This window comes from Spermophilus citellus (genome assembly GCF_964194105.1).
Source record: "Spermophilus citellus genome assembly, chromosome: X".
Classification (NCBI taxonomy): Eukaryota; Metazoa; Chordata; class Mammalia; order Rodentia; family Sciuridae; genus Spermophilus; species Spermophilus citellus.
The window spans coordinates 110614748-110638425 of record NC_138190.1 but is presented as its reverse complement, the minus strand read 5'-3'; the positions used below and the strand labels follow the sequence as shown (position 1 = coordinate 110638425).

Here is a 23678-nt window from a genome sequence, read left to right as displayed (position 1 = left end):
TTCCTTCTTCACTTTCTGAAAACAACTTTGTTCCTCACCTCTCAAGATATTGCCTGTTTCCAAGCCTGCAGATCTGCAAAGCTGTTCAGCTGGAATTCCCAGAGACTCTTGAAGCAGTTTTGTCTTCCTACAGATTCTCTTCCTACCACTAGGTCTAAGCAGTATGCCACAAGTTATAAGATGATGGATCTGGCTACACTGGGTTGGCAGAGCAGTGACTAATTCAGTTCTATGATTATTCCACTGCAGGATAGTGACTACAGAACTCTGAACCAAGCAGAAGGAAAGAAAGATGGAAAGCAGGATCCCAAAAGGACCCAAATTGTCTTTGAGAGGCTAATCTCATGCAGAAGCAAGGGCCAAGTGGCACATAAATGAACCCCAGGACTGGTCGTTTAGATGAAAAAATCAGCCTGTGGAACCTACATGCTAACTTTTCCATTTGGTACTGTGACCCAACTGATCTTCCCATCCCTGCAGAGAAACCTGAGACCATGAGGAGCAGCTTGACCTTGGTTGGGACCCTCTGGGCTTTCCTGTCCCTTGTTACTGCTCTGGCCAGTTCTACTAGTTACTTCCTGCCTTACTGGCTCTTTGGATCCCAGTTGGGGAAGCCAGTGTCATTCAGCACATTCCGGAGATGCAACTACCCTGTACGGGGAGAGGGGCACAGTCTGATTATGGTTGAAGAATGTGGGCGCTATGCCAGCTTCAGTGCCATACCAAGTCTGGCCTGGCAGATGTGCACAGTGGTAACAGGTGCTGGCTGTGCTCTGCTGCTCCTGGTGGCACTGGCTGCTGTCTTGGGCTGCTGCATGGAGGAACTCATCTCCAGAATGATGGGACGTTGCATGGGAGCAGCACAATTTGTAGGAGGTAAGACTGTGTCCATGGGGTTGAGTAAGTAAGAGAGCCTTAGGATGGGGAATGTGGGGATTATGGCCTTATGCGAAAATCCACCCACATCTCTTCCACTTTATCTAACTCTAAGTTATGAATGGTGACTTTTTTGAAATATGTAGTCTAGGAATTCCTAAAGTGCAACATACATCAGGGTTTTATTCACAGAAAAATTGGCTAGTAGGCAGAATTGATATTTGTTGCATGGCCTTTATTTTTGCACCTGCAGGGTATCCATTTAAGAATATTATCCAGGGGCTGGGGATGTGGCTCAAGCAGTAGCGCGCTTGCCTGGCATGCGTGCGACCTGGGTTCGATCCTCAGCACCACATACCAACAAAGATGTTGTGTCCGCCGAGAACTAAAAAATAAATATTAAAAATTCTCTCTCTCTCTCTCTCTCTCTCTCTCTCTCCTCTCTCACTCTCTCTAAAAAAAAAAAAAAAAGAATATTATCCAGAAGTTGATCTCAAAGTAAAAGAGAGTACAATAGTGGTCCCTAGAGGCCAAGAGGGGGAAGAGGAAGTGAAATAGATGGAGGTAAGATAAGTTAAAATATAGTTAGTTAGGAGGAATAAGTTCTAGTGTTCTATATCATCGTAGGGTGACTATAGTCTACAATTTATTGTATATCTTATATAGAACTTGAAGAGAAGAGTTTGAAGGCCCTCAACATAAAGAAATGTTTAAGGAGATGGAAATGCTAACTTCTCTGATTTGATCATTATATATTGTATACATGTATCAAATTATTACACTGTAGCCCATAAATGTATATAATTATTATGTGTCAAACAAAAACAAAAATAATAACAATGGACTGGGGTTGTAGCTCAGTTTTATAGCACTCTCCTAACAGGTGTAAGGCACTGTGTTCAATTCTCAGCACCACAAAAACAAAACCTAAATAAAATAAAGGTATTGTGTCCATCTATAACTAAACTACTTACCAAACAAACAAAAACAAAAACAAAAAAGCAAAGCAAAAATCCCATTTCATTATGGACTTCACTGATTGGCATAGTTAAATTCACTGAAATAGAATTATTCTCAATGCAAAAAAATTATAAAGAGAATATTATTCACTTCTCTCTTCCATTGACAGCAACACATGCTCTAGTGTTCTTGTTCCAATATGAACTTGATCCCGAAGAACACTGCTTTCTGGTAGTTATCTCGGAGGACAGTGATCTGATAAATACATACACATAGGTACTAATTACTAACAGTCCTCATTAAAGAAATGCACCTCTAATTAGTTAAATGCTAAGTGCCAGACACAATGTATATGACTCCTTTATCCTTGTTGGACGGCCATTCACTAATTCTACTCAGGTTTCTCATGGCCTTGATCCACCCTACAATGTCCTTTCACTTATTCAGTTTCCTCTTAATTTTAGTGCAAATAACCTGAGACACTGGGAGTCTGGATGGGCTAGGAAAGAGCAAAATGCCATAATGTCGGACTGCAGGAAGACAATGGGAGGCAGTTAATTTAGACCATTTGAGAAGAAATCCCAAATTAGATAGATAAATATATGTGTGCATATTTGTGCTATTTTTAAGCCTAGATGGGGCACTAGGAAAAGTCCACTGATAAATTCATTGTTATTTCAGGGTTTTAGAATCATTATTTAATTCATCAACACTATCACCTGTATAAGCACAACAGTATGGATGACTAGAGTCATGAAAGTTGGATTTCACCTCTATTTCTTTTACCACAGTGCTGTATGGCTCTTATAGGCAAATGATGTGACTTTTCCTGTGCTTCATTCTCCTCAAATTTATCCCCTTAAAAATTCAGTTCATATCTGAATTTTGTTTCCTTTCTCCAATGATGTCATTCAGTTAATTGGCCTTCAAGTGAGATGGTAGTGATGAGCTTAGGCACTGATTTTCACCTGAGGATAGATTTGCATCCCCTCTCCCATGAGAGGACATCTGGTTGGTTAGGCCTGGAGACTTTTTTTTTTGTACCAGTGATTGAACTCAGGGACCCTTAACTACCGAGCCACATTCCCAGCCCTATTTTATGTTTTATTTTGAGTCAGGGCTTCACTAAGTTGCTGAGGTTGGCCTTCACCTTAGAATCCTCTTGCCTCATCCTCCTGAAGTCATTGTAATTATAGGTGTGCACCATAGAGCCTAGGTTGGAGATATTCTTGGTTATTGAAATTTGGGAAGGTAGCTCTTGACATAAGTGGGTAAAGCAAAGGAACTGCTCACCATCCTATAATTCACAAGAGGAAGACACCTCTATACCTCAACAACTAAAAAGCATCCAGTCCCAAATGCTGATAGTGCCAAGACTGAGAAACCCTGGACTAAGATACCATGGTTTCCTGGCCTGCATATGTAAAGCCCCAGATTTTTCTTGTTGCACCACTTGAGGGGATGCTTTCTGGTTCTTTCTTTGAACATACTCTCATTGTAAAAATCTAAAATCTGAGTTACCATTTTAGCTACCCTCCTCTCTGAATTTTCCTACATTTTAGTCACTGATGGGTTTTCTAGCCACACTGAAAAGTTTAATTAGAATAGTTCCTTTCTTTTCCTTAAAAACCATGGTACCAAACCATCAGATGCTAATACTGATATAAGCCAATGATTTTATTTCCCTTGGGGAACTCCCTGGGTACCACATGGAGTGCCACTTTGGGAACTGAATTGGTATCACCTTTCACCTATATTCTTGGGTGTGTTATTGTTAATTGAGCACTTCTATGGAAACGTTATTTTAGCAATTGACACTTGACTGACAGGAGAGATAGAATCCTTCCCATCAAAATTATAGCCCCAGGGCCCAGCTCAGTGCCTGGCACAGAGCAGGTGTTCAGTTAACTATAGAAAGGATGAATGCACGGCTAAAGAAATATTTACTTTATGTTGGGATACACAGGACATGTGAGATCTGGGTTAGTTCATATACTTTTTATTTTTCCAGGTTTCTGTGTAGAGCTATTAACCCCCTGAGCTTTCTTGTCTTCTGACAAGAGAGTGACAACTTAGTCCTGCTTGCCTTTTTGAGAGTTTCCAGTTCTCAAAAGAGAAGGAGGAAGGTCTAAGGGCAGGAATCAGAAGAGCAGTAACAACAGCCTTCATCAGACTCCAAGCATTAATAGCTTACTTTCTCTTGGGGACTTGACTGAAACTTTCATGGAAGAACCCTCATAGTTCTCCATATGATACATTTTAATTGATCTTACCTCCTAGGTCTAGAAACTCAAAGGGAATTATTGAAGCAGGGACTTGGACATTCCTAGAGGATAAGTGGGACAGAAGTTTGACTGAGGGGCAGGTGTCATACAGAAGAAGTCAAAATATGAATTCTATTTTCATGTCAAATGATTCTGCCATTCTATATTTCCCAAAACCCTCATGTTAGGAACTTGGTCATGGTGTTCACATTTTGATGAGTGTCTTTTACATTCAAGATTAAAGTATCACTTGACAGTAGTCCTACAAAGGGTCAAGAACAAGGCTAGGCTACCAGGTTTATCTCAGGCAAGGGAATAATATTGGGCCAGATTGCTAGACTTCTATAGCTACCCTATCTGAAACACTGGCCAATGTTAACAGCCATCCTGCCTCTTTTTTAAAGACTGGTGGCTGTCAAGGTTATACCAAATGTGAAGGAATGGTGAAGACTGCTTGGATGTACCATATTTTCTAGGATCTCCTTGGCACATGACCATTACCTATTGCTCTTCACAGATCTTGGATCTAATTTTCAGAGATGGGTTTTGCCAGTGGCAGGAAGTCAAACCTAGGCAGCATTTGAAACTCCATGGATAAAAGACACAAGAGAAAGAGCTCTGGGGGTTAAGTTTATGCTTGTTGTTCAGATGAGGGAATTGATTTTGTTGCTCTGGGCCTGGCTGCTTCTCGGCAGCTAGTGCATTAACCGAAATACATCAGAGGAGGAGCCAATTTGTTGCAGGTCTGGATTATCTCTGCCAGACCCCAAACCACTGAAGAACTGGAGTATCCATTAAGAACTACCTCCTCCCCCTGCCTGACTCTTGTTCCCGGGTCTGGCGGCTGCCCACAGAGATGAGTGGTGGGAAGTGGGAGAGACAGGAAGAAATAAAGGGCTGCTGGCTTGAGTCATACTCAGCAAGGTGACCTGATGGGGCCCTTGGGTCCCATTTGCTCCACCTGCAGCTGATCCAGCTGAACTAGCTTAGGGTCCAGAGAGCCTTCCACTGGGACCTTTGTGCCCTGCTCTGACCGGTGAAGGAAACATCTGGCCAGGAGATTATTTCAACACTGGGGATGCTGAGTTTTCCAACCAGCTGGCTCCCCTGGTCCCTGAGAACATGGTCATTATTCACATTCCCCTGTGTATGCATATGCATGATGCTTGTGAATTATCCTCTATCTTCAGTGAGAGTTAAACCAAGAAGGAATAGGTGAGAAGTAAATATAAGGAACTTCTTGGCAGGAAAAAAGTGTAAGATCTTGGATTGGGTTACTCGAGGGAGGCCAAGAATCTTTCTAGAGCAGAGAATGTATCAAAATCATCAAGAGTGTTTAAAAGAATGTGAACTCCCTAATTTCCATTCTTATATACACAGCAAAAGGTGGAAGGCTGCATGTTTGGAAAAATGTCCCCAGTGACTCTGGTATATGTGCCGTGTTTCCTTTCCCCAACCCAAAGGCAGATCACTACCCTGGATATTTTTTGTTTGTTAAGGGGATAGTATGTTACATACCCAGACAGAGAGGGATGATTTCTGTATCTAAGATCCTAATGCTACATGCTACAGGCTGAAAGAAAGTTGCCACTGGAAACAAATCACTGAAAACTTGATTTTCAAAAAGTTGCCATCTTTCTAAAAACTATAATGTTTTAACACATGTATAAATTGTGTAATTATGAAATAAGGCTAATTAGCATGTATATAACCTCAAACATTTATCATTTTTTTTTTGTGAAGGGAGCATTCAAGATCCGCTTTTCTAGCTGTTTTGAAATATACAATGGTTATTGTTATTATACTCATTGTTAACTATATTCACCCTGCTGTGCAACAGAATGCCAGAACTTATTCCTCTAATCTAATAATAACTTTGCACCCATTTATTATTTGTTAATTTTAAAATTTATCCTCATCAGGATGGTGGCACTTGCCTGTAATTCTAGTGGCTCAGGAGGCTGGGGGCAGGAGGATCACAGGTTCCAAGCCAGCCTCAGAAACTTAACAAGGGCCTAAACAACTCAGCAAGACTTTGTCTCTAAATAAAATATAAAAATGGGCTGGGGATGTGCCTCAGTGGTTAAGCACCCATGGGTTCAATCCCTAATACAAAAAAAAAATCCTCTTTGGAAACCATGTGTTTCCTAGAAAGTTTTCCAAAATTTTACCAGGTATTTATGTCATTTATCCTTACTATACTGAGCAAGTGGCTTTCTGTTTTAGAAATGACATTTGAGGAAGACTTACATAGCAAATTGGAACAGAGCAGAAAATATTGTCCTGAGCTTCTGACTCTCTGTTTTAAGCTTTATGCACTGGTGCTCTTGATTTTTCTTCTTTCCTTTAAGGAAGAACTCCTATCTCAGTGATTTTTGGAGTGGTTCTTGAACCACTTGTATAAGAATTACCTGTAGAGCCAGTGCAGATTCCTTAGTATTTTGGCATAGGCTAGAGGCCTGCCAATCTACATTTTACACATCCTGATTTGATTTTGGAAATATATTATGAAATAATTCAGATGTATACATTTGCTTAGCTTAAAAAATAGAATATTGCCAATAAAGTTGAAGCCTTTTCATACTCTCATTATATTCCCTGGTCCCCATAGCAAAAGTAACTTACTGTCTCATATTTCTTATTTATCATTTCCCAACATGATTTTAGTACACACTAAAATTTAAGAAACTTTGTTCATTTTGTTTATGATGTTGCTTCTTTCTGGAATTCTCTTTTCTTACATCTCTGCCTATAAATAGTTACCAATCTCTCAAAGGCCAGGTTCCATGCAGTCACTCTGTGAAGCCTCCATTGATTTACTTTTGACATCTCTAGTAGGTGTGAACTCTCTGAGAGGGAATATGGAATCAAATGAATAGGAGAGGTGAGTGGGGGAGTTTCCTGGGAAGGGAAAGCTGAGATACAGTTAGAGGGCAGGTTGTAAATTTTCCAGAGTTATATTTATTTATATTGAAGTTGCTATAAGTGCTATAAACTGAGAAAATTAATAAGAAATTAATCCACACTAGGCTTCTGTTCAGAGTAGTAAATTCAAACTACCTATTGAAAATGTTTGGAGAGGAGAATTGGAAGCCATGCAGAATAGGGAATGTGGAGATAGAAGGAGAGTGTAACAAAATGGCTGTTCACTCAACAGTTGTACTTGTGCATGGGGAGCAGGACAAAGGGGGCTGGTAATACCCAGCAAGGAAGTTAGTACTGTCCGGAGATATGGATCTGATTGAGAATGTGCACTTGGGACAGGGTTATACAACTATTAGGATATGAGAAAATAATCATTCTTGGAACAGAGGGAAGATTGAGGGCAGCTGGGACATCTGGAGAGAGGCCTCTCAGTTCTGTCTGAGATTTTATACCTGAGGGTATATATTAGTATTAAAGTTGTTGCAAGGGTGAAGCTAAGTAAGTGTCCAACTCAAGTCTCTGTTTGGTCAGGGCAGAGAGTTCAAACTATAGCCACCATATTTGAGAAGGACATCTGGTACATTTTGTGATAGGTGATTCTTACAGAGGAGAGCAGCTGAGAAATGGAAACAAAATGGCAGCCCATTAGATATCTGTGCCTGTACAGTAGGAAAAGAAGTTTGTAGCACACTCTATAGAGCTTTTTTTTTTTAACCTTTCTGAGAAGCAGATAAGAATAGAAAAAATGCCTAGCTGAGAATATGCACTTGGGACAGACTTCTCGAACTGTTACGGTTGGAGGGGCAATAAAATTGGGCATGAGTAATGACATGTAAGAGAAGAGGGAGCCAAAACTGCAGCTCATATGTGGCAGAACTGGATTTAAACTGGTGTTCTCTGCCACCAGAATTCCTGTTCTTAACATTTTTACTGCTGCTTTTCTCAAGTGTTGTTACCAGGACTAGATGCATCAGTATCATAGAGTACTTTTTAAAAAAAATATTTATTTTTCTGTTGTAATTGGACACAATACCTTTATTTTCTTTATATGTGGTGCTGAGGATCGAACCCAGGGCCCCACACGTTCTAGGCAAGCACTCTACCACTGAGCCACAATCCCAACCTCCCCGCAGAGTACTTTTAAAATGCATAGTACTGGGCCATAGTTACTAAATTAAATACCTGTATTTGAAGTCCAAGTTTGTCCCTACTGTTCCAGAAGTTGGCAGAACCTGGTACTGGCAAATGACTTCCCTGTTGATAGTAGCAGCACATTTTCACAACCCCAAATTGATGAGAAGAACTGTTGGGGACAAACATAATTGAGGATGAATTATCCTGTGAGTTCATTTTTATTTTTAATGTGTCCCCCAAGGCATCATTTTCCAGCTATGATCAAATGTAATGGATTCAGCTGTCAGTTACAAGTCACATATCCCCATGAAGTATGTTTACAATCCAATGTGCTCACTTGTCTAAAAGGCAGGATGAGGGGATGGGGGTGGTGTGAGGGCAGATTGGGCAGAGTGGGGAGCTATACACACTGGGGCAGGATGCCTGACAGAGTTCTGGTCTTTGGCCAGGTAGCTCCGCAAAATTGCAGGAAAATTACTTCAATGAGACATCTTTTGAACTGAGCCCTGCTCAGCTTTTGGCTTTTTAAAATCTGTTATGAAGACAGAGAAGTGAAGAACAAATTAGCACAGGGAATATAGGCAGAAACTGGGAAAGGAGCCTCAGGGAGAGGCAGCTGTTGAATAATAATAAATCTTTGTTGAGTATTTTCTATATAGCAGTCACTTTATGTGCACTAATCTCATTGATTGTTGGAACAGCTATGTAAGATACAGTACTAATATTGTTTCCATTAAAAATGAGGTAACTAAGGTACAGAGAGATCAAGTAACATATCTGAAATCACACAGCCCTTAGGTGGCAGAGCAGGAATTTAAACTTAGGTCTAGGCTGACTCCAGAACCTGTTCTCTTAAACCATCATGCTTTGCTGTCTTTTTGGATCTAATACCTGCAAAATGCCTCATGTTAAGAGATAATCTTGCCCAAAGGTAGTCATTACTGGACAACCATCAATAAAAAATGGAGCCTTTAAATGCTGATAATCTCTCTGATCAGTGAGAAAAAGTGTTGCCAGTAACTGACTATATGATCTTGGGTAAATCACATTCCCTCTCAGGGCCTCAGCACCTATCTCTGTAGATCTGTAATAGGGAGGGAGTAAAGTAGGTCATTACAAAGTTTCTTTCCTCTCTAAGCTTTTATGACTATATCAGATATCTAGGATGATCTTTTAAACACTATGGAAGTCTCTTCAGATGGCTTGCCCCTTGGGGAATGTAGGTTAAGGAAGCTGAATATTCTTTTTATTTAAAAAAAATAGTTTTGTAGTTGTTGATAGACCTTTGTTTTATTTATTTATATGTGGTGTTGAGAATCAAACCCAGTGCCTCACACATGCCAGGCAAGTGCGCTACCACTGAGCCACAGCCCGAGCCCCAGGAAGCTGAATATTCTGAAACAAATATATTCATTGAGCACATAATATGTACCAGGTGCCAAGGATATAGAATCGAAGATAAATATGGCTCTTGCCTTCAAGGGATACACACTCTAATGAGGAAAACAGATTACAAGCCAATATAAAGAATATACATTACAGGGTATTTTAGTCAGTAGGCTAAGCATAGGGTGTTATGGGAACCATGATGAGGAGAATATATCAGCTAGGGCATTGGGGATGATGAGGGAATGTTTCAGGGAGGGGTTAATTTCTGACCTGATCTCTGCATGATGATGCCTGAGGAGCAAAAGTACTAAAGAGGGAGGAAGGTTCCCCCCTGCTGTGCCAAGAAAGGCACTTGGCCAACAGTAGTTCCTGCTTGAGAAGTCAGAGTTCTTGCCAGTCCTGGGGATCTGAAAGTGGAGGTTGGAAAGTAGAGCTGATGTTCTTTTATAAACTTGTGTTCTTTTCTCCTAGTCTCTGTGGGAAAGCTCAGTCTTTATTTACTCTTCCCACAAAGGGTAGACACTGTACAGGAAAAGGCTTAGTTTCTTTTGCAGTTTTGTCTTAACCCATTGTGCATACTCTGGGCTGCCTCCTCATAGCATAGAATTTTAGTTTATCTGTGGTGAAAAACGGGGGTATTGTTTTACTGCTGCTGGACAAATTCCAAAGCCTAGAAAAATCTTTGAGCCACCAGTTTCATTTCTTGTAAAGCTATGAGACAGGCAAGAAAGCTTACTAATTTTAAGTTTTCCACTGAAGGGAATGTTAAACCTTCATTGGTCATTCTTTGCAGTTCTAAAACCTTCCTCACTATCATTTAGTTCTCTCCATTTCCCTATTTACGCCCTCCTCACTTATATTTTAAGGTCCTCCTCTTCTCCCATGGCTTCACTAAGTAGTGAGAAAAACTGCTTGCCATGTGCACACTAACTTGGAAAGTACTTTGAGATCTTCTTCCTAAAGAACACATCCTGAGGCAAAGAGGGCTTCTGAGCTTCTTAGCATGTAGATGGAATCTTCCTCAGTTTAGAAAGAGGTGCAAAGTGAAGCCAACAGTCCATGGAACAGCCTGCCTTTCACTGTGCCACTGATCACCAGAGCTGTGGAACCTATAAGAATGCTAGTCAGGCATCATCCACCAAGTTCCTGAACTGTGGCAATTCTGCATCCACATTAATGGCAGGTATCCCTGTTGTGTGTTTTGGTATGGCACCCAGTATATTGGTCTTACAATTAGACCCTCTTGGTTGCAAATAGTAGAGACTCCTTGATTTGCCTCAATGAAAAGGGAGTTTATTATAACAAGGAAATAAACATTGGAAACCCATCAATAAGGGCTTTTTTTTTCTATTTTCATGGACAATAAGAAAATTTTACCATGGTGTGTTTAGTTCATGTCACTTTTCTATTTTAGTCTCCCCCTCTACCCATCAATTTGCTCAGCTGACCCAGAACTGATTTTCACCCATAACTTTGAATTGAATCTGGCTTTGGCTTATATGATTCTACCTCTTGGTGTTTCTTTTGCCACTATCTGTTTATTAGCTCACCATCCCTATGTTTATCAGTTAAAATTTTCAGAAATAAGAATGTGGTCCAGCTCCTCTCTTCATGCCAGACTATAATGTCACCCATTACTGACCACCCAATGAATTTGGTTGTATTTTTTCATCAGGTGCACATTCTTGACCCAATTTTCTGTGGCTAAAGGCAGAATAGTGTGATAGATTCTAAAATGTGAAAATGTAGACAGTAAAAAAGAGCTATGGGTAAGGCAGTTGCCCTTAGAAGACAGTGTTGCCAAGCAGACCCAGATTTGTGTCTCTGGTTAGAAGAATAAGATTTCCACTAAGATACCACAGAGTTTCTCTGTAGTTTCTAAATGACCTAAATCAAAGGGGAGTAAAGGCAAGGGGCATGATAGAAGGTACTAGAAGCCAAATAATGGAGGGATGCTTGGCTTGAAGCTGATATTATTTTTTGAGGAAGAGGGAGTGTTTTGCCCTGATCAACAGACAAAAATCTTTTCAGTGTGTACGCTGAAAAGATCTCAGTTTTTTTTTAATATTAATTTTTTAGTTTTCGGCGAACACAACATCTTTGTTTGTATGTGGTGCTGAGGATCAAACCCAGGCAGCACGCATGCCAGGCGAGCGCACTACCGCTTGAGCCACATCCCCAGCCCCAGATCTCAGTTTTGACTGCTAATTCTGTGTGACAAAAATTATGACCCACTTATAGCTAGTAGGGTCATAAATGACACTTAAAAAAGGTTTGATTTTAGGAAATAGTAGTGATCTTTACATTGTTATTTTCTTTAAACCAGACCAACTTAGAACAGGTTGGAGAAGACTTATAAGTTATTTATCAATAGTATTAACTGCAAAATATGTATTGACCTGTCTCAATTTCCAATACTACCCTTCCTTTAGGAGATGTCTCCTGAAACGTCTACTACACCTACCATCTATGATATGGCAAATAAATCCTTTTGAGTTGGCAGTATCAGAGGAATTTAGAGTAAAAGGAGAAGGGGAAGCTCTGAATGGGGAGGCAGAATTTGAGCTGAGCTCATTAAGGGGGATAATGGGGTAACAGAAAACCTGTTGTATTTTTTGTACTTGTTTTTATGTTTTTCTTTCCAGGACTCCTGATAAGCTCAGGCTGTGCATTATATCCTTTAGGATGGAATAGCCCGGAGATAATGCAAACATGTGGGAATGTCTCCAATCAATTTCAGTTAGGTAAGGTGGCCTGGGCAGAATGGCAGTGATGATTCATGGGAAATCTGTTTTTCTAAAGTGCTTTATCTCTTGGAGGGACCTCTTCTTGGTAGTGGTATATACCTGACTCTCTCATGCTGTTAGCTTACAGAAGGTGGTGGTTTCGCCAGACTTATCTGGCTTTGCTAACTTGTAAGAATTGACTATAAATTCCATTTATTTAAGTGTTTTCTACACTATTTATGCATTTTTTGCTCAGAGTTCATTGACAAGTTTTGGATAACTTTATTTAAATGGGGATTTAAAATACTTGGAGACTAATGATCTATCATCTTCTGAATAAATCCTAGTTACTATTAATGTTTCGTTCTAGCACTATTTTCCAAATATAAATCCACAGTATCTCTTACCAATTTCCACTGAGGATATAAGAAGAGGTAATTTATTGTACATGAAGCATAAGGAACCCAGATGGTTCCTAATGGTAAAGGCTATTAAATATTGGAATAGGTGACAGATATAACACTCGATCATTTTCTGGTTTGCCAAATCTGAGTATGGCTTAGATTTACAATTATGAATTGGTCATAGATTAGCCTCTCATTGGAACACTTCAAAACATTTCCCCAAACTATCATGATGAAGAGAGTAGGAGGAGAGATGTCTAAGTTTTCTTGAGTATTGTCAGTTATAGGAAAGGATTTGGGAACAACAGACCACCCTCTCGCACAGAATTTATGCTCTAATACTTCCCTTTCTTTCTATTGCATCAGACTGTTCTAAGTTTTGTCTCACCTGTGTTTGGGAAGGATTGGTTCTCTGTACAAACATTATATGAGGGCATTGTTGTACAGAAGATGTGACAAGTTTGGATGCTGGAATGTTCAGTGTTCTTGACACAAGATAGGGCTGACTGGTAAATAAAATAATTCTGCCACAGGAGAAGGAATGATGAAATATTTGGGGCAGTGGTTGAAGAAATTGGAATCAAGCCACTGGTCCTGCTAGTTGGGCTATGGGAACCTGAACATTTAGCCTACTTTTCCTACTTGGTTATTGGACTTATAATTCTACTTATTAAAAATAATAGATTTATTGATATATATTTGACATACCATGAAATTCACCCTCTTAAAGTATGAATCAGTGATATTTAGTATATTTCCAAGGATGTGCAACCATCACCACTAAACAAATCCAGAATATTTTCATCAACACAAAACAAAACCCCTTATCAATTAGCACTCAGTCCTCATTCCCCTCTGCCCCCATCCTGTGGCAAACACTATCAATATGGATTTACCTATTCTGGACATTTCATTTAAATGAAATCATACAATGTATTTTGTATATCTTTTTTTCATTTAGTGTAAAGTTTTCAAAATTAATCCATATTGTAGCATGTGTCTCTATTTCTTTTCATGAATGAATAATATTCTATGTATAGCTGGGCACAGTGGCACATGCCTGTAATCCCAGTGACTCAGAAGCATGGAGCAGGAGGATCACAAATTCAAACCCAGCCTCAGCAATATAGTGAGACCTTAAGCAACTTAGTAAGACCTTGTCACAAAATAAAAAATAAAAAGGACTGGGGACATGACTCAGTGGTGACGCACACCCAAGTTCAATCCCTGACACAAAAAATTTAAAAATTCTGTGGTGTAAGTATAACACACTTCATTTAAACATACTTGGGTTTTCCCACATTTTGGCTATTATAAATAGTATTGCTACTAATATCTCTGTGTATATTTTTATGTGGAAATACATTTTCATTTTATTAAAAAGTCTATTATTTACCCTCATTGAATAGTGTTGGTATCCTTGTTGAAAATCAATTACCAATAAATACAGAGGTTTATTATCTCACTCTTGGTTCTATTTCAATGATGTTCATCTATATCCCTATGCCAGTACCACACAGTCTTAATTACCATAGTTTTGTAAGTGCTGAAATTGGAAAGTGTGAGTGATCCTTCTTTTTCAAAATTCTTTTGCTATTTTGGGTCCTTTGGATTTACATGTGGATTTTTTTTTTGTTAATCTTGTCAATTTCTGCATAAAATCCAGCTGATATTTTGCTAGTGGTCAATCTGTACCTTAGTTTGAAGAGTATTGCTATTTTCTGATTTAAGTTTTCCAATCAATGAACATGAGATAACTTTCCATTTATTTAAGCCGTGTTTAGTTCCTTTTAATGATATTTTGCAGTTTTCAGAACACATTTCCATGTCTTTGGTTAAATCTATTCCTAAACATTTTATTGGATTTTATTTTTTTTATTTTTAATGACAAATAATAATTTCATATATTTATGGAGTACCATGTGATGTTATAAATCAGGTGTACATCATAAAGTGATTAAATCAGGCTAATTAACAGAATTATTTTCTTAATTTTATTTCCCGATTGCTTTTTTTAGTGAATAGAAATTCAAATTGTTTGCCTTACTAAACTCTTTTATTAATTCTAATAATTTTTTGGTGTATTCCTTAAGATTGTTTAAATAGAAACTCATATTACTTGAGAATAGAGAAAGTTTACCTTCTTCCTCTCCACTCTGGATGCTTTTTGTTTCTTTTCCTCTCCTGATTGTCCTGGCAAGAACACCTAGGAAAATGCTAAATAATACTAGTGAGAGTAGAAATCTTTGTCTTAACCCTGGTAGTTAGTACTAACTACCCTTAAACATTGATCCCTTCAATCAAGTTTATGACAAAATTGTTCTTTTTCTTTTTCTTCTTCTTTTATTTATTTGTTTGTTTGGTTTTGGTTTTTGTTTTTGCAGTGCTGGGAATCAAACCCAGGAATTAATGCATGCTAGGCAAGTGCTCTACCACTGGGCTATATCACAGCCTTCTCTTTCTTCTTTTACTTTAATTTTTAGTGTCATTTCTCTCTCTATTGCTTTCTCCTTCATTAGTTATAATCTGTCCTGTACAATATGAGCTCCCCTCTCCTCAATGGACTGGATACCATGTTGTTCTGTGAATTCCTAAAAATTGAAGGACTCAATTAGGATTTAGTCTTTGGTGGACTACGTTTGAATTCTTTCAACTTCCAAAGTGTCTCTCGTCCCTCCAGTACCTTCATTTGCTGATTACAGTTTCCAATTTCATGCCCCTATATTAGCACCTTTCTGATAAATGCTGAAAGGAGTAAAAACCCATGCCATCCTTGATTCTTTTCTTGTAAGCTGCCAAAACATACATGACAGTTTCAGTTGTAACAGTTGTTCTCTTGCAAAGTGGAGGTGCCAGAAGAAGCAACAAAACAAGGGATAGAATTAAATAAATTTTTATGGTGCATTAGTAATTCCATACTTAGGAATAGCCAAGCTTGGGAATGTCAAGAGTAAAAAATATGGTATTTCTCCCCAGACATTTCTTTAATGTTCTGGGTATTCTGGTAGTGCGTAAGCATCCTTGAAACACCCTAGGTATTGTGTGGTTGGATGACCGAGATAGGGGAAACTTATCCTGAGTGTGTTCCTTTTTCCTTACAAGGCGGCATGTTGAACTGAAAAATCATAGGCCTTAGCATCAAGGACCTTAACTGGTATCCAAGTTATGCTACCTAAGCTGTTTTATGGGAGTAAAGTTGCTTTTTTTGTGTCTCAGTTTTCTTCTCTGTAAAATGTGATCAGTAATAATATTGGTTTCAGTATCATTGTTAGAATGGAATAATAAAAGTTGTATTATTAACTACCTAAGGCAGTACAATGTTTGGCTCAAAGAAACTGGCAGCCTTTAAAAAAAAACAAAGTAATGTACAAGGAAATAGATTATAAACTGATAGCATTTACTTTGACTCTACTGTAGACTCCATACACTATTATGTGTTCCTTATTTTGGAAAAGGGAGATGCAAAAAGCCAAAAACACATGGTGCCTTCCAGAGGAAGAAAGCTCTTTACATGACTTGCTTGAAAGAGATGAGGAACTAAGAAGGAGAATAGAGACAGGCATTATAAATCAGTCAGAGGAAGTAAAATAGATTTCTCACCTTGACACTCTGTGTTATGGTTTGAATATGCAGGTGTCCACCCAAAAGCTCCTATGTTGATGTAAGAACATTCAGAGGAGAAGAGATTGGATTACAAGAACTGTAACCTAATCAGTCCATCCTAGTTTGAATAAACTGACAGGGTGGTAACTGTAGGTAGGTAGGGTGTAGCTGGAGGAGGTGGGTCACTCGGGGTGTGCCCTGGAGGGATGGATCTCCCTCATGGCCTCTTCCCCAGTATCCCTCTCTCTACTTCCTGGCTGCCATGAGGGGAGCAGATTCCTTCCACCACACTCTTCCCCCATCATGTTTTGCCTCACCTTAGGCCCAGAGAAATGAAGTTGGCCATATATGGACTGAGACCTCTGAAACCATGAGTCAAAAATTAACTTTATATCCTTCAAGTTATTCTTTAATTTAATTTATTTTAGTTGTAGATGGACACAATACCTTTATTTTATTTTTATGTGGTGCTGAGGATCGAACCCAGTGCCTTCCACATGTGAGGCAAGCGCTCTATCACTGAGCTACATCCCCAGCCCCTTCAAGTTATTCTTCTCAGGTATTTTGATCACATTGACAGAAAAGCTCACTAAACACTCTGATAAGGCTTCCTACATCCTCCAGTTTGAAGGGGTCATATTCATGTTGTCAACTACGCCTCCCTATATTTCTATTCTAGTTATACTAAATTGTGTTAGTCAGCTTTCCATTGTTGTGACTAATACCTCAGAAAAATAACTTGGAAGAAGAAGCATTTATTTTGGACTCATGGTTTGAGAGGTTTCAGTACATGGTCAGCTGGTTCCAATGTTTTTGGCCTGGAGTAAGACAGAAAAAAATCATGGTAGAAGGTCCTGGTGGAGGAAAGCTGCTCAGCTTATAATAGTTGGAAAGAATGGGGAAGGGCCAGGAAGAAGATAAACCCTTCCAGGGCAGCACCCCTGTGACCTACTTCCTCTAAGTAGGCCCTATTGCTTACAGTTTTCACCACCTCTGAGTAGTCCATTCAAATTATTGCCCATCAAATGGTTTGATCTACTGATGAGGTTACAGGCCTCATGATCTAATAATTTCCTAAAAGCTTCACCTGTGGACAGTGATGCAATGGAGACCAAGCCTTTAAGTATATAAGCCTTTTAGGAATATTCCAGATCCAAACTGTAACATGCTATGTGTTTAAGTCCTAATACGAATTATTAAAGATATAATTTATATTAAGGTACTAATCTTGATGCCTGCATTAAATTAAAAATAGCTACAAAGTCTTTGACTCTTTCTCACAGAGAGACCAAATCTTCCTCCCATCCCTGTCACCAGATCTGGGCTGGCCTTTAACAACTTTAACTTAATCTAATTAAATCTAATTAGAATTCAGGTTGAAAATCTCTTATCTGAAATTCTTGGAAACAGAAGTGTTTTGATTTTTTCTTGATTTTGGAATGTTTGCATGTATATAATGAGATATCTCCAGGTTGTAACTCAAGTCTAAAAATGAAATTCATTTATGTTCTTTATGCACTTTTTATACTTACCCTGAAAGTAATTTTTTTACAACATTTTCAGTGTGCTTATATTTTGACTGACTTGTCACATAAGGTCAGGGGTAGAATTTTCCACTTGTTGTAACATGTTAGTGGTCAAAAAGTTTGGATTCTGGAGCATGTTGATTTTCAAATTTTTGGATTAGGAATGCTCAAACTGTTTTAGACTTATTCGAATTAGCTTCTTTAGAGAAGCTAAGTAGAGTATGGCAGTTGTGATATCAAGCTTGTTCTAGGCCTACCTTCTACAGAACTTGCAGTTTCCATCTAAGTTTCTTGGAGCTCTGAGCCATTATATAAAATGTCTGACCATTCTGTTTGATACCTCATAGAAAGTTCTACAGACACCTGAAGACAGAGGAGGCTCAGCTGAGTCCACCTTTATTCCTGCCAAGGCAACAGACACATGAGTGGAGCTGTCCTGACCCTCCATACCAGCAGTCAGAATACCCCTGAATGTCCCCAGTTAATGCCTTAAACTCTATGAATTGCCCAGTTGAGCCCTGGCCAAATTTTGGCCCACAGAATCATTAGACATGATAAAATGATTGTTGTTTTAAGCTGCTATGTTCTGGAGTAGTTTGTTATACAGCAATGAGTAACCAGAAAAACGCCCAAATTTCTTTATATATTTAAGGCTGTTATTTTTATTTTTTCTCTTTTCATATTTTAAGGCTGTTATTTTAATCAAAAGCAGTTCTCATATGTTACAAAATAGAAGAGCACATACATCAAAGTTTAAAATGCAAATTCAGACTTTTTCGTGACCTCAACCCCATTCCCTCAAAGGACCATTAGGTTTCTTTTGTATTCTCCAGAATGTTTAATAGATATAAAAATATGAGGTTCCAACAGGGATCATAATACCCACCTAAATATCTAGCTATGTAGCTATCTATACTGTTATGCACTTTGAGTTTTTCACTTACCCATATCTCTTGAAGAGCTATATATGGATCTTCCTGCTATATTTTAAGCATGCTACATTTTTTACATTTTAGAGATAGCATATGCTTCATGAGGGCAGGGATTTTTGTCTGTTTATTGCTGTCTTCCTAGTGCCTGCTTGAACAGTACCAAGTAGTAAGCACTGAATATTTGTTGAATAACTGAATTATATAAATTTAAACCACTCTTCTATTTATGCACATTTAGGCTGCTTCCAGTTATTGGCTTTTCCAAAACATATTTCAGTAAAACACCTTATGTGTATGTCTTAGCATACTAGTGTATCTGGATAAGTCCCTAGGAGTAAAATTATTGGGTTAACAGTTACATATATTTTAAATTTCCAAAGGTTACTATGAATGAATTGCCTTCCAAAGAGATTATACCAAGTTATTCTCCAACCACCAGTGTGAGATTGCCCATTGTCCCTCAGACTATTTGATTTGGGGGATAAGCAACATTTTTTATTTTTTCACTTTGGTATCTTGTTTTAATCTCCATTTCAATAATTATCATATCCTTTTCATTGGTCATTTCAAACAATATATTCAATTAAAGCAGCTTAAAAGGTAACTATCTAATTTGCAATTACAATTCTTAAACATTTTTTAACTTTCATCCATTTTTTCTGGGTCTACTTTAATTTTGAATCCTGGGGACACTGAACAGAATGTTTCTGAGATTTGATTTAGCATACATTTTCTTGAAGTCAGAATCCTTCCTAGTAACTCGTCCACAACTCTCAGACAGGATAACAATCAGAGCACCCCACACTGCTTCTTGTTAAGAGGATATTTGGGTATTTGTCATCTTCCTTCATGTACATAAGGAATAATGCAAAAGGAGGGGCCAGAAAATGAGAGACCTACTTTTTTCTCTTCATTCTTTTTTTTCTGTACCTGAGATAGAAAAGAATAAACAGATTAACAATAATATGCAAGATGTTTTTGAGCATTTGCTATATTCCATGCATTATATCACTTAAGCCTTAATGACAGGAAGAGAGGAAATAAGGAACAAAGATCTTGAGAAGGTGGTTATTAACTTGTCCATGGGCACAGGGTTTGAACTTGACAGAATTAGGATTTGAACACAAGTTCAGGAGTCTCCATAGCCTAGCTCTTAACCATTACTTAGGTGCCATGATCCTTATGCATTAATAACTTCTAACATTTATTAATCACTCACCTATAGGAATCATGTTAATTACTTTAAAATTATTGAACAATATTTTAAAAGATAAAATTAATACAATGAACATTCATGTGCCTATCATTAATTAGGTAGCTACTTAATGTCACTCAGTTGGTAAATTAAGAATTAGTACCTTACTAATATGATTGAATCCCTTTGTATTTACTGCCCAAATTATATCTCCCTGCCTTTCCAACAGAGATAATTATTGTCTTGAATTTATAGATCTTTTGTGAATTATACATAATAGTTGGATTCATTATGCCATATTCAAACATACACATAGCATAATTTGATCAATCTTATTCCCTAGTCCTCTTTCCCCTCTCTTGCCTCCCCCTGATTTGCTTGCTCTACTGTAATGATCTCCTTTCTATTATTATACAGGTCTTAAATGTATATACTCAATATGGTGATTATGCACTGAACTTTATATTTATTATCATATTTTATTCTTGAAACAACTTTATGAGTTTGGTTGTATCTACTTATTTTATCCTGCAAAGAAGAATAAAACCCTCATATACCTGTACTGAAAGTACAAGTTAATGGTGTCATTTTAAATGAGTTGACTCCATCCTTTTTACTGCTTGGCATATTTAGCTACACATGTCTAAATAGACTGTCTGAATAAAGTGGATCTTAGTTATTATTTAGGATTTTACTGGTTCCTTATCACTCTTCCTCTTAAATATCACAAACCCAAAGCTCCTCCTGCCACCATATTTTTGTATCACAGCGTCTTTTTGGTTTCCTTTGTAGCACTAATCACAATTTGCAACTCTTTGGTTTGATTATTTGATTGCCCATCTCCCTAAAGCTCTATGCTGGCAGAGACTTCATCTATCCATTCTTACTATTCAAGCAATATTTATTGAATGAATAAATTTGGTCCAACCTCCTCAGTTTAAAGACAAGAAAATGGAGGTCTGGAAAATACTTGTTACAGTCATACAGTCTGAGTTTCCTAACTCAGGCAGGTGCTCCTACTCAGGTAGAAGAGACAGGGACCACAATGGTTAACAAAACGGTGGTTTTTCTCATGTTTCCTAATTACAATGTTGATAAGTGCTGTGAAGGAAAAGATGGAGTTATGTGAGAGAGAATAATAGAGGAGCATCTAACTTAAGTTGGGGGGGAAAATTGTAAGAAGGTGAGTTGTAAAAGAAACCTAAAGTGTAGATAGCCTTAACCAGAAGTGCAAGAAGAAGAGAGTTCCACACAAAGGAGCCAATGTGCTTTCAAGGCCCTAAAGTTGGCAAGCACTTTTTGTGTTGGGGAACTGTAAGGCCAGTGTCACTGGAGAAGAGTGGTGTTCTCAGAGGCAGAGGCAGCAGCTAAAATTTACATGGGTTTGTATTTTATCCTAACTACAATGGGAAGCCATTGGATTTTAAGAAGGACAGAGATAGGATATGATTTTTCTTTCAATTAAATTGATCAGAATTCGAAAATCCAAGCATCACATTTATTTTATTCTTTTTTATTTGTCCTTTTTAGGTATACATGACAGCAGAGTGTATTTTGACATATTATACATACATGGAGTATAACTTACCATTCTTGTGGGTGCACATGATATAGAGTTTCACTGACTGTGTATTCATATATGAACATAGGAAAGTTATGTCTAATTCATACGAATGTATTTGGGATATAATTTATAATTTAGAGAAATTCCTCTGTTAGGATTGTGAAGTAGTGGGAACTATGGGAGTAGTGGAAAGAGTGGAAATAGAAGGCAGAAGGGAGGCTAGAGCTATGGGCTAGGCATAGAGATGATGAAGGTACAGGGGGCAGTGGAATTGAGTAAAGTAGACTGATTCAAAATACTGTTGACCCTCCACATCCACGGGTTCCACATCCAAAGATTTTACATTTGTGCGTTCAATGAACCATGGATTGAAAACATATGGGGGAAAAAATTCACCTGTCCTTAACATGTACAAACATTTTTCTTGTCATCATTCCTCAAATAATACAACCCTTTACATAGCATTTACATTGTATTAGGTATCATAAGTAATCTACAGGTGGTTTAAAATATACAGGAGGATGTTCACAAGTTGTATGCAAATACTGACATTTTATGTAAGGGATTTGAGCATCTGTGGATTTTGGTACATGTGGGTAGGGGGTTGCTGGAACCAATCCCCTGTGGATACCAAGGGACAACTATATATTGTAAAAGTGTAATCAATTAGAGAAGGTGATAAGCTAATGAGGGTAAGAGAAGAGATATCAAGAAATAAGACTAGAGGAGAAGCAACTGTGGCTGGGAATGGGAAGAGAAAGAAGGAAACTTAGTTTAGATAGGTTTTTTCAGATATCTGTTGGAGGAATCCAAGTGGAGGTCAAGCAAGCAGTCTGGAACTCACTGAAGAGTCCCAAGGAAATTTGGAGTCCTTATTACATAGAGGATACTTAAAAGTTATGGGAATAAATGACTGTGATAATTATAATGTCCATCAGGCATTTCTCAAGTATTTTGAATGTATCATCTCATTTAATCTTCACAGGAACCTAGTAAAACAGTTGCTGTTATCTTTACCTTATGATGAAGAAGATGACTTTATAGAGAGGTCCAGAGGATTTTAGCTAGGGAAATGATTTAAGTGAGAATAGAAGAAAGATCAGTCCAAGTCACAGGAAATTTCCAACATGTGAAAATTGGGCAATGATATCAAACTCCTATATGCCACTCACTATATTTACAAGAAGTCATCATATCTTAGCAACAACCTACAAGGGAAGTATCATTAGCCTCTGTCTTAGTTCCTTTGGTGTTGTGATAACAAAATACCTGGCGTTGGGTAATGTATAAAGTAGAGATTTACTTGGTCATAATTCTGGTGGCTGGAAAGTTTAAACAGCATAGTGTCAGTGTCTGTATCACAACATGATGGAGAAAGTAGAAAGAGAATTGGTTATGTTATGTGGGGTCAGGCATGTAAACAGAGAGCAAGAGTTGGAAGGAGTTAGACTTGCTCTTTTATAACAACTTGCTCTTTTGGGAGCTAATCCATTATTGGGAGACCTGAGACTATCCTGTGAAACAGCACTAGTCCATTCCTCAGAGTGGAGCCTCATGACCTAATGACCTTCCACAAAGCCTCACTTTATTGAAGGTTCTACCACCTCAACACTGCCACACTGGGGATAAGCTTCTAGCATATGAACCCTTTGGAGAACAAACCATATTCAAATCACAGCAGTCTCATTTTACAGAAAGTAAAATCAAAGTCAAGAGAGTTTAAGTAATTTGTCTAAGCTCATTCAGCTGGTGGAATGGTAGAGCTGAGGTTCTAATCCTAAAAGTCTGAGTGAGGCAGCACCATTCCACAGAAGTCTAGGCGTTGTTGGAAATGTTCTGTGACTTGCTGGCCAATGTGTTGCTAGCCACATGTTGTTGTTGAACAATAGAAATGTAGATGATGGCTGAGGGACTGAATTATGAATTTTAACTTGGTTAAATAAATATATAATTTATTTAACTTATTTTTTTAAAAAAAATTTCAATGTAAGAGCCCTGGTGTGACTAGTGACTACCATAGTAGACAGCATGACTTGAGAGTCTGTGCCCTTAGCTTCTCTGCTCTTCTGTAGAGGTTTCCACTAAGGACACTCAGGAGTTTCTGGAGAGACATAAAAAGAAAATCATTTTCAGGTAAGTGGGTGCAACTGGAGAATATCATGCTAAGGGAAATAAGCCAA

At 38.2% G+C, this 23678-nt stretch overlaps 1 protein-coding gene across 1 annotated transcript in view; it reads left to right on the top strand.

Annotated features, from left to right (window-relative positions):
- Positions 1 to 374: 374 nt before the first annotated feature.
- LHFPL1 (LHFPL tetraspan subfamily member 1) overlaps positions 375 to 23678 on the top strand; it is a gene marked incomplete at both ends in the record, with an annotated part of 41269 nt that continues 17965 nt past the window's right edge. The window contains 2 exons of the mRNA XM_081276544.1: positions 375 to 876; positions 12194 to 12292. Coding sequence (XP_081132670.1) covers positions 375 to 876; positions 12194 to 12292 — 601 coding nt within the window. The remainder of the gene's footprint in view (positions 877 to 12193; positions 12293 to 23678) is intronic.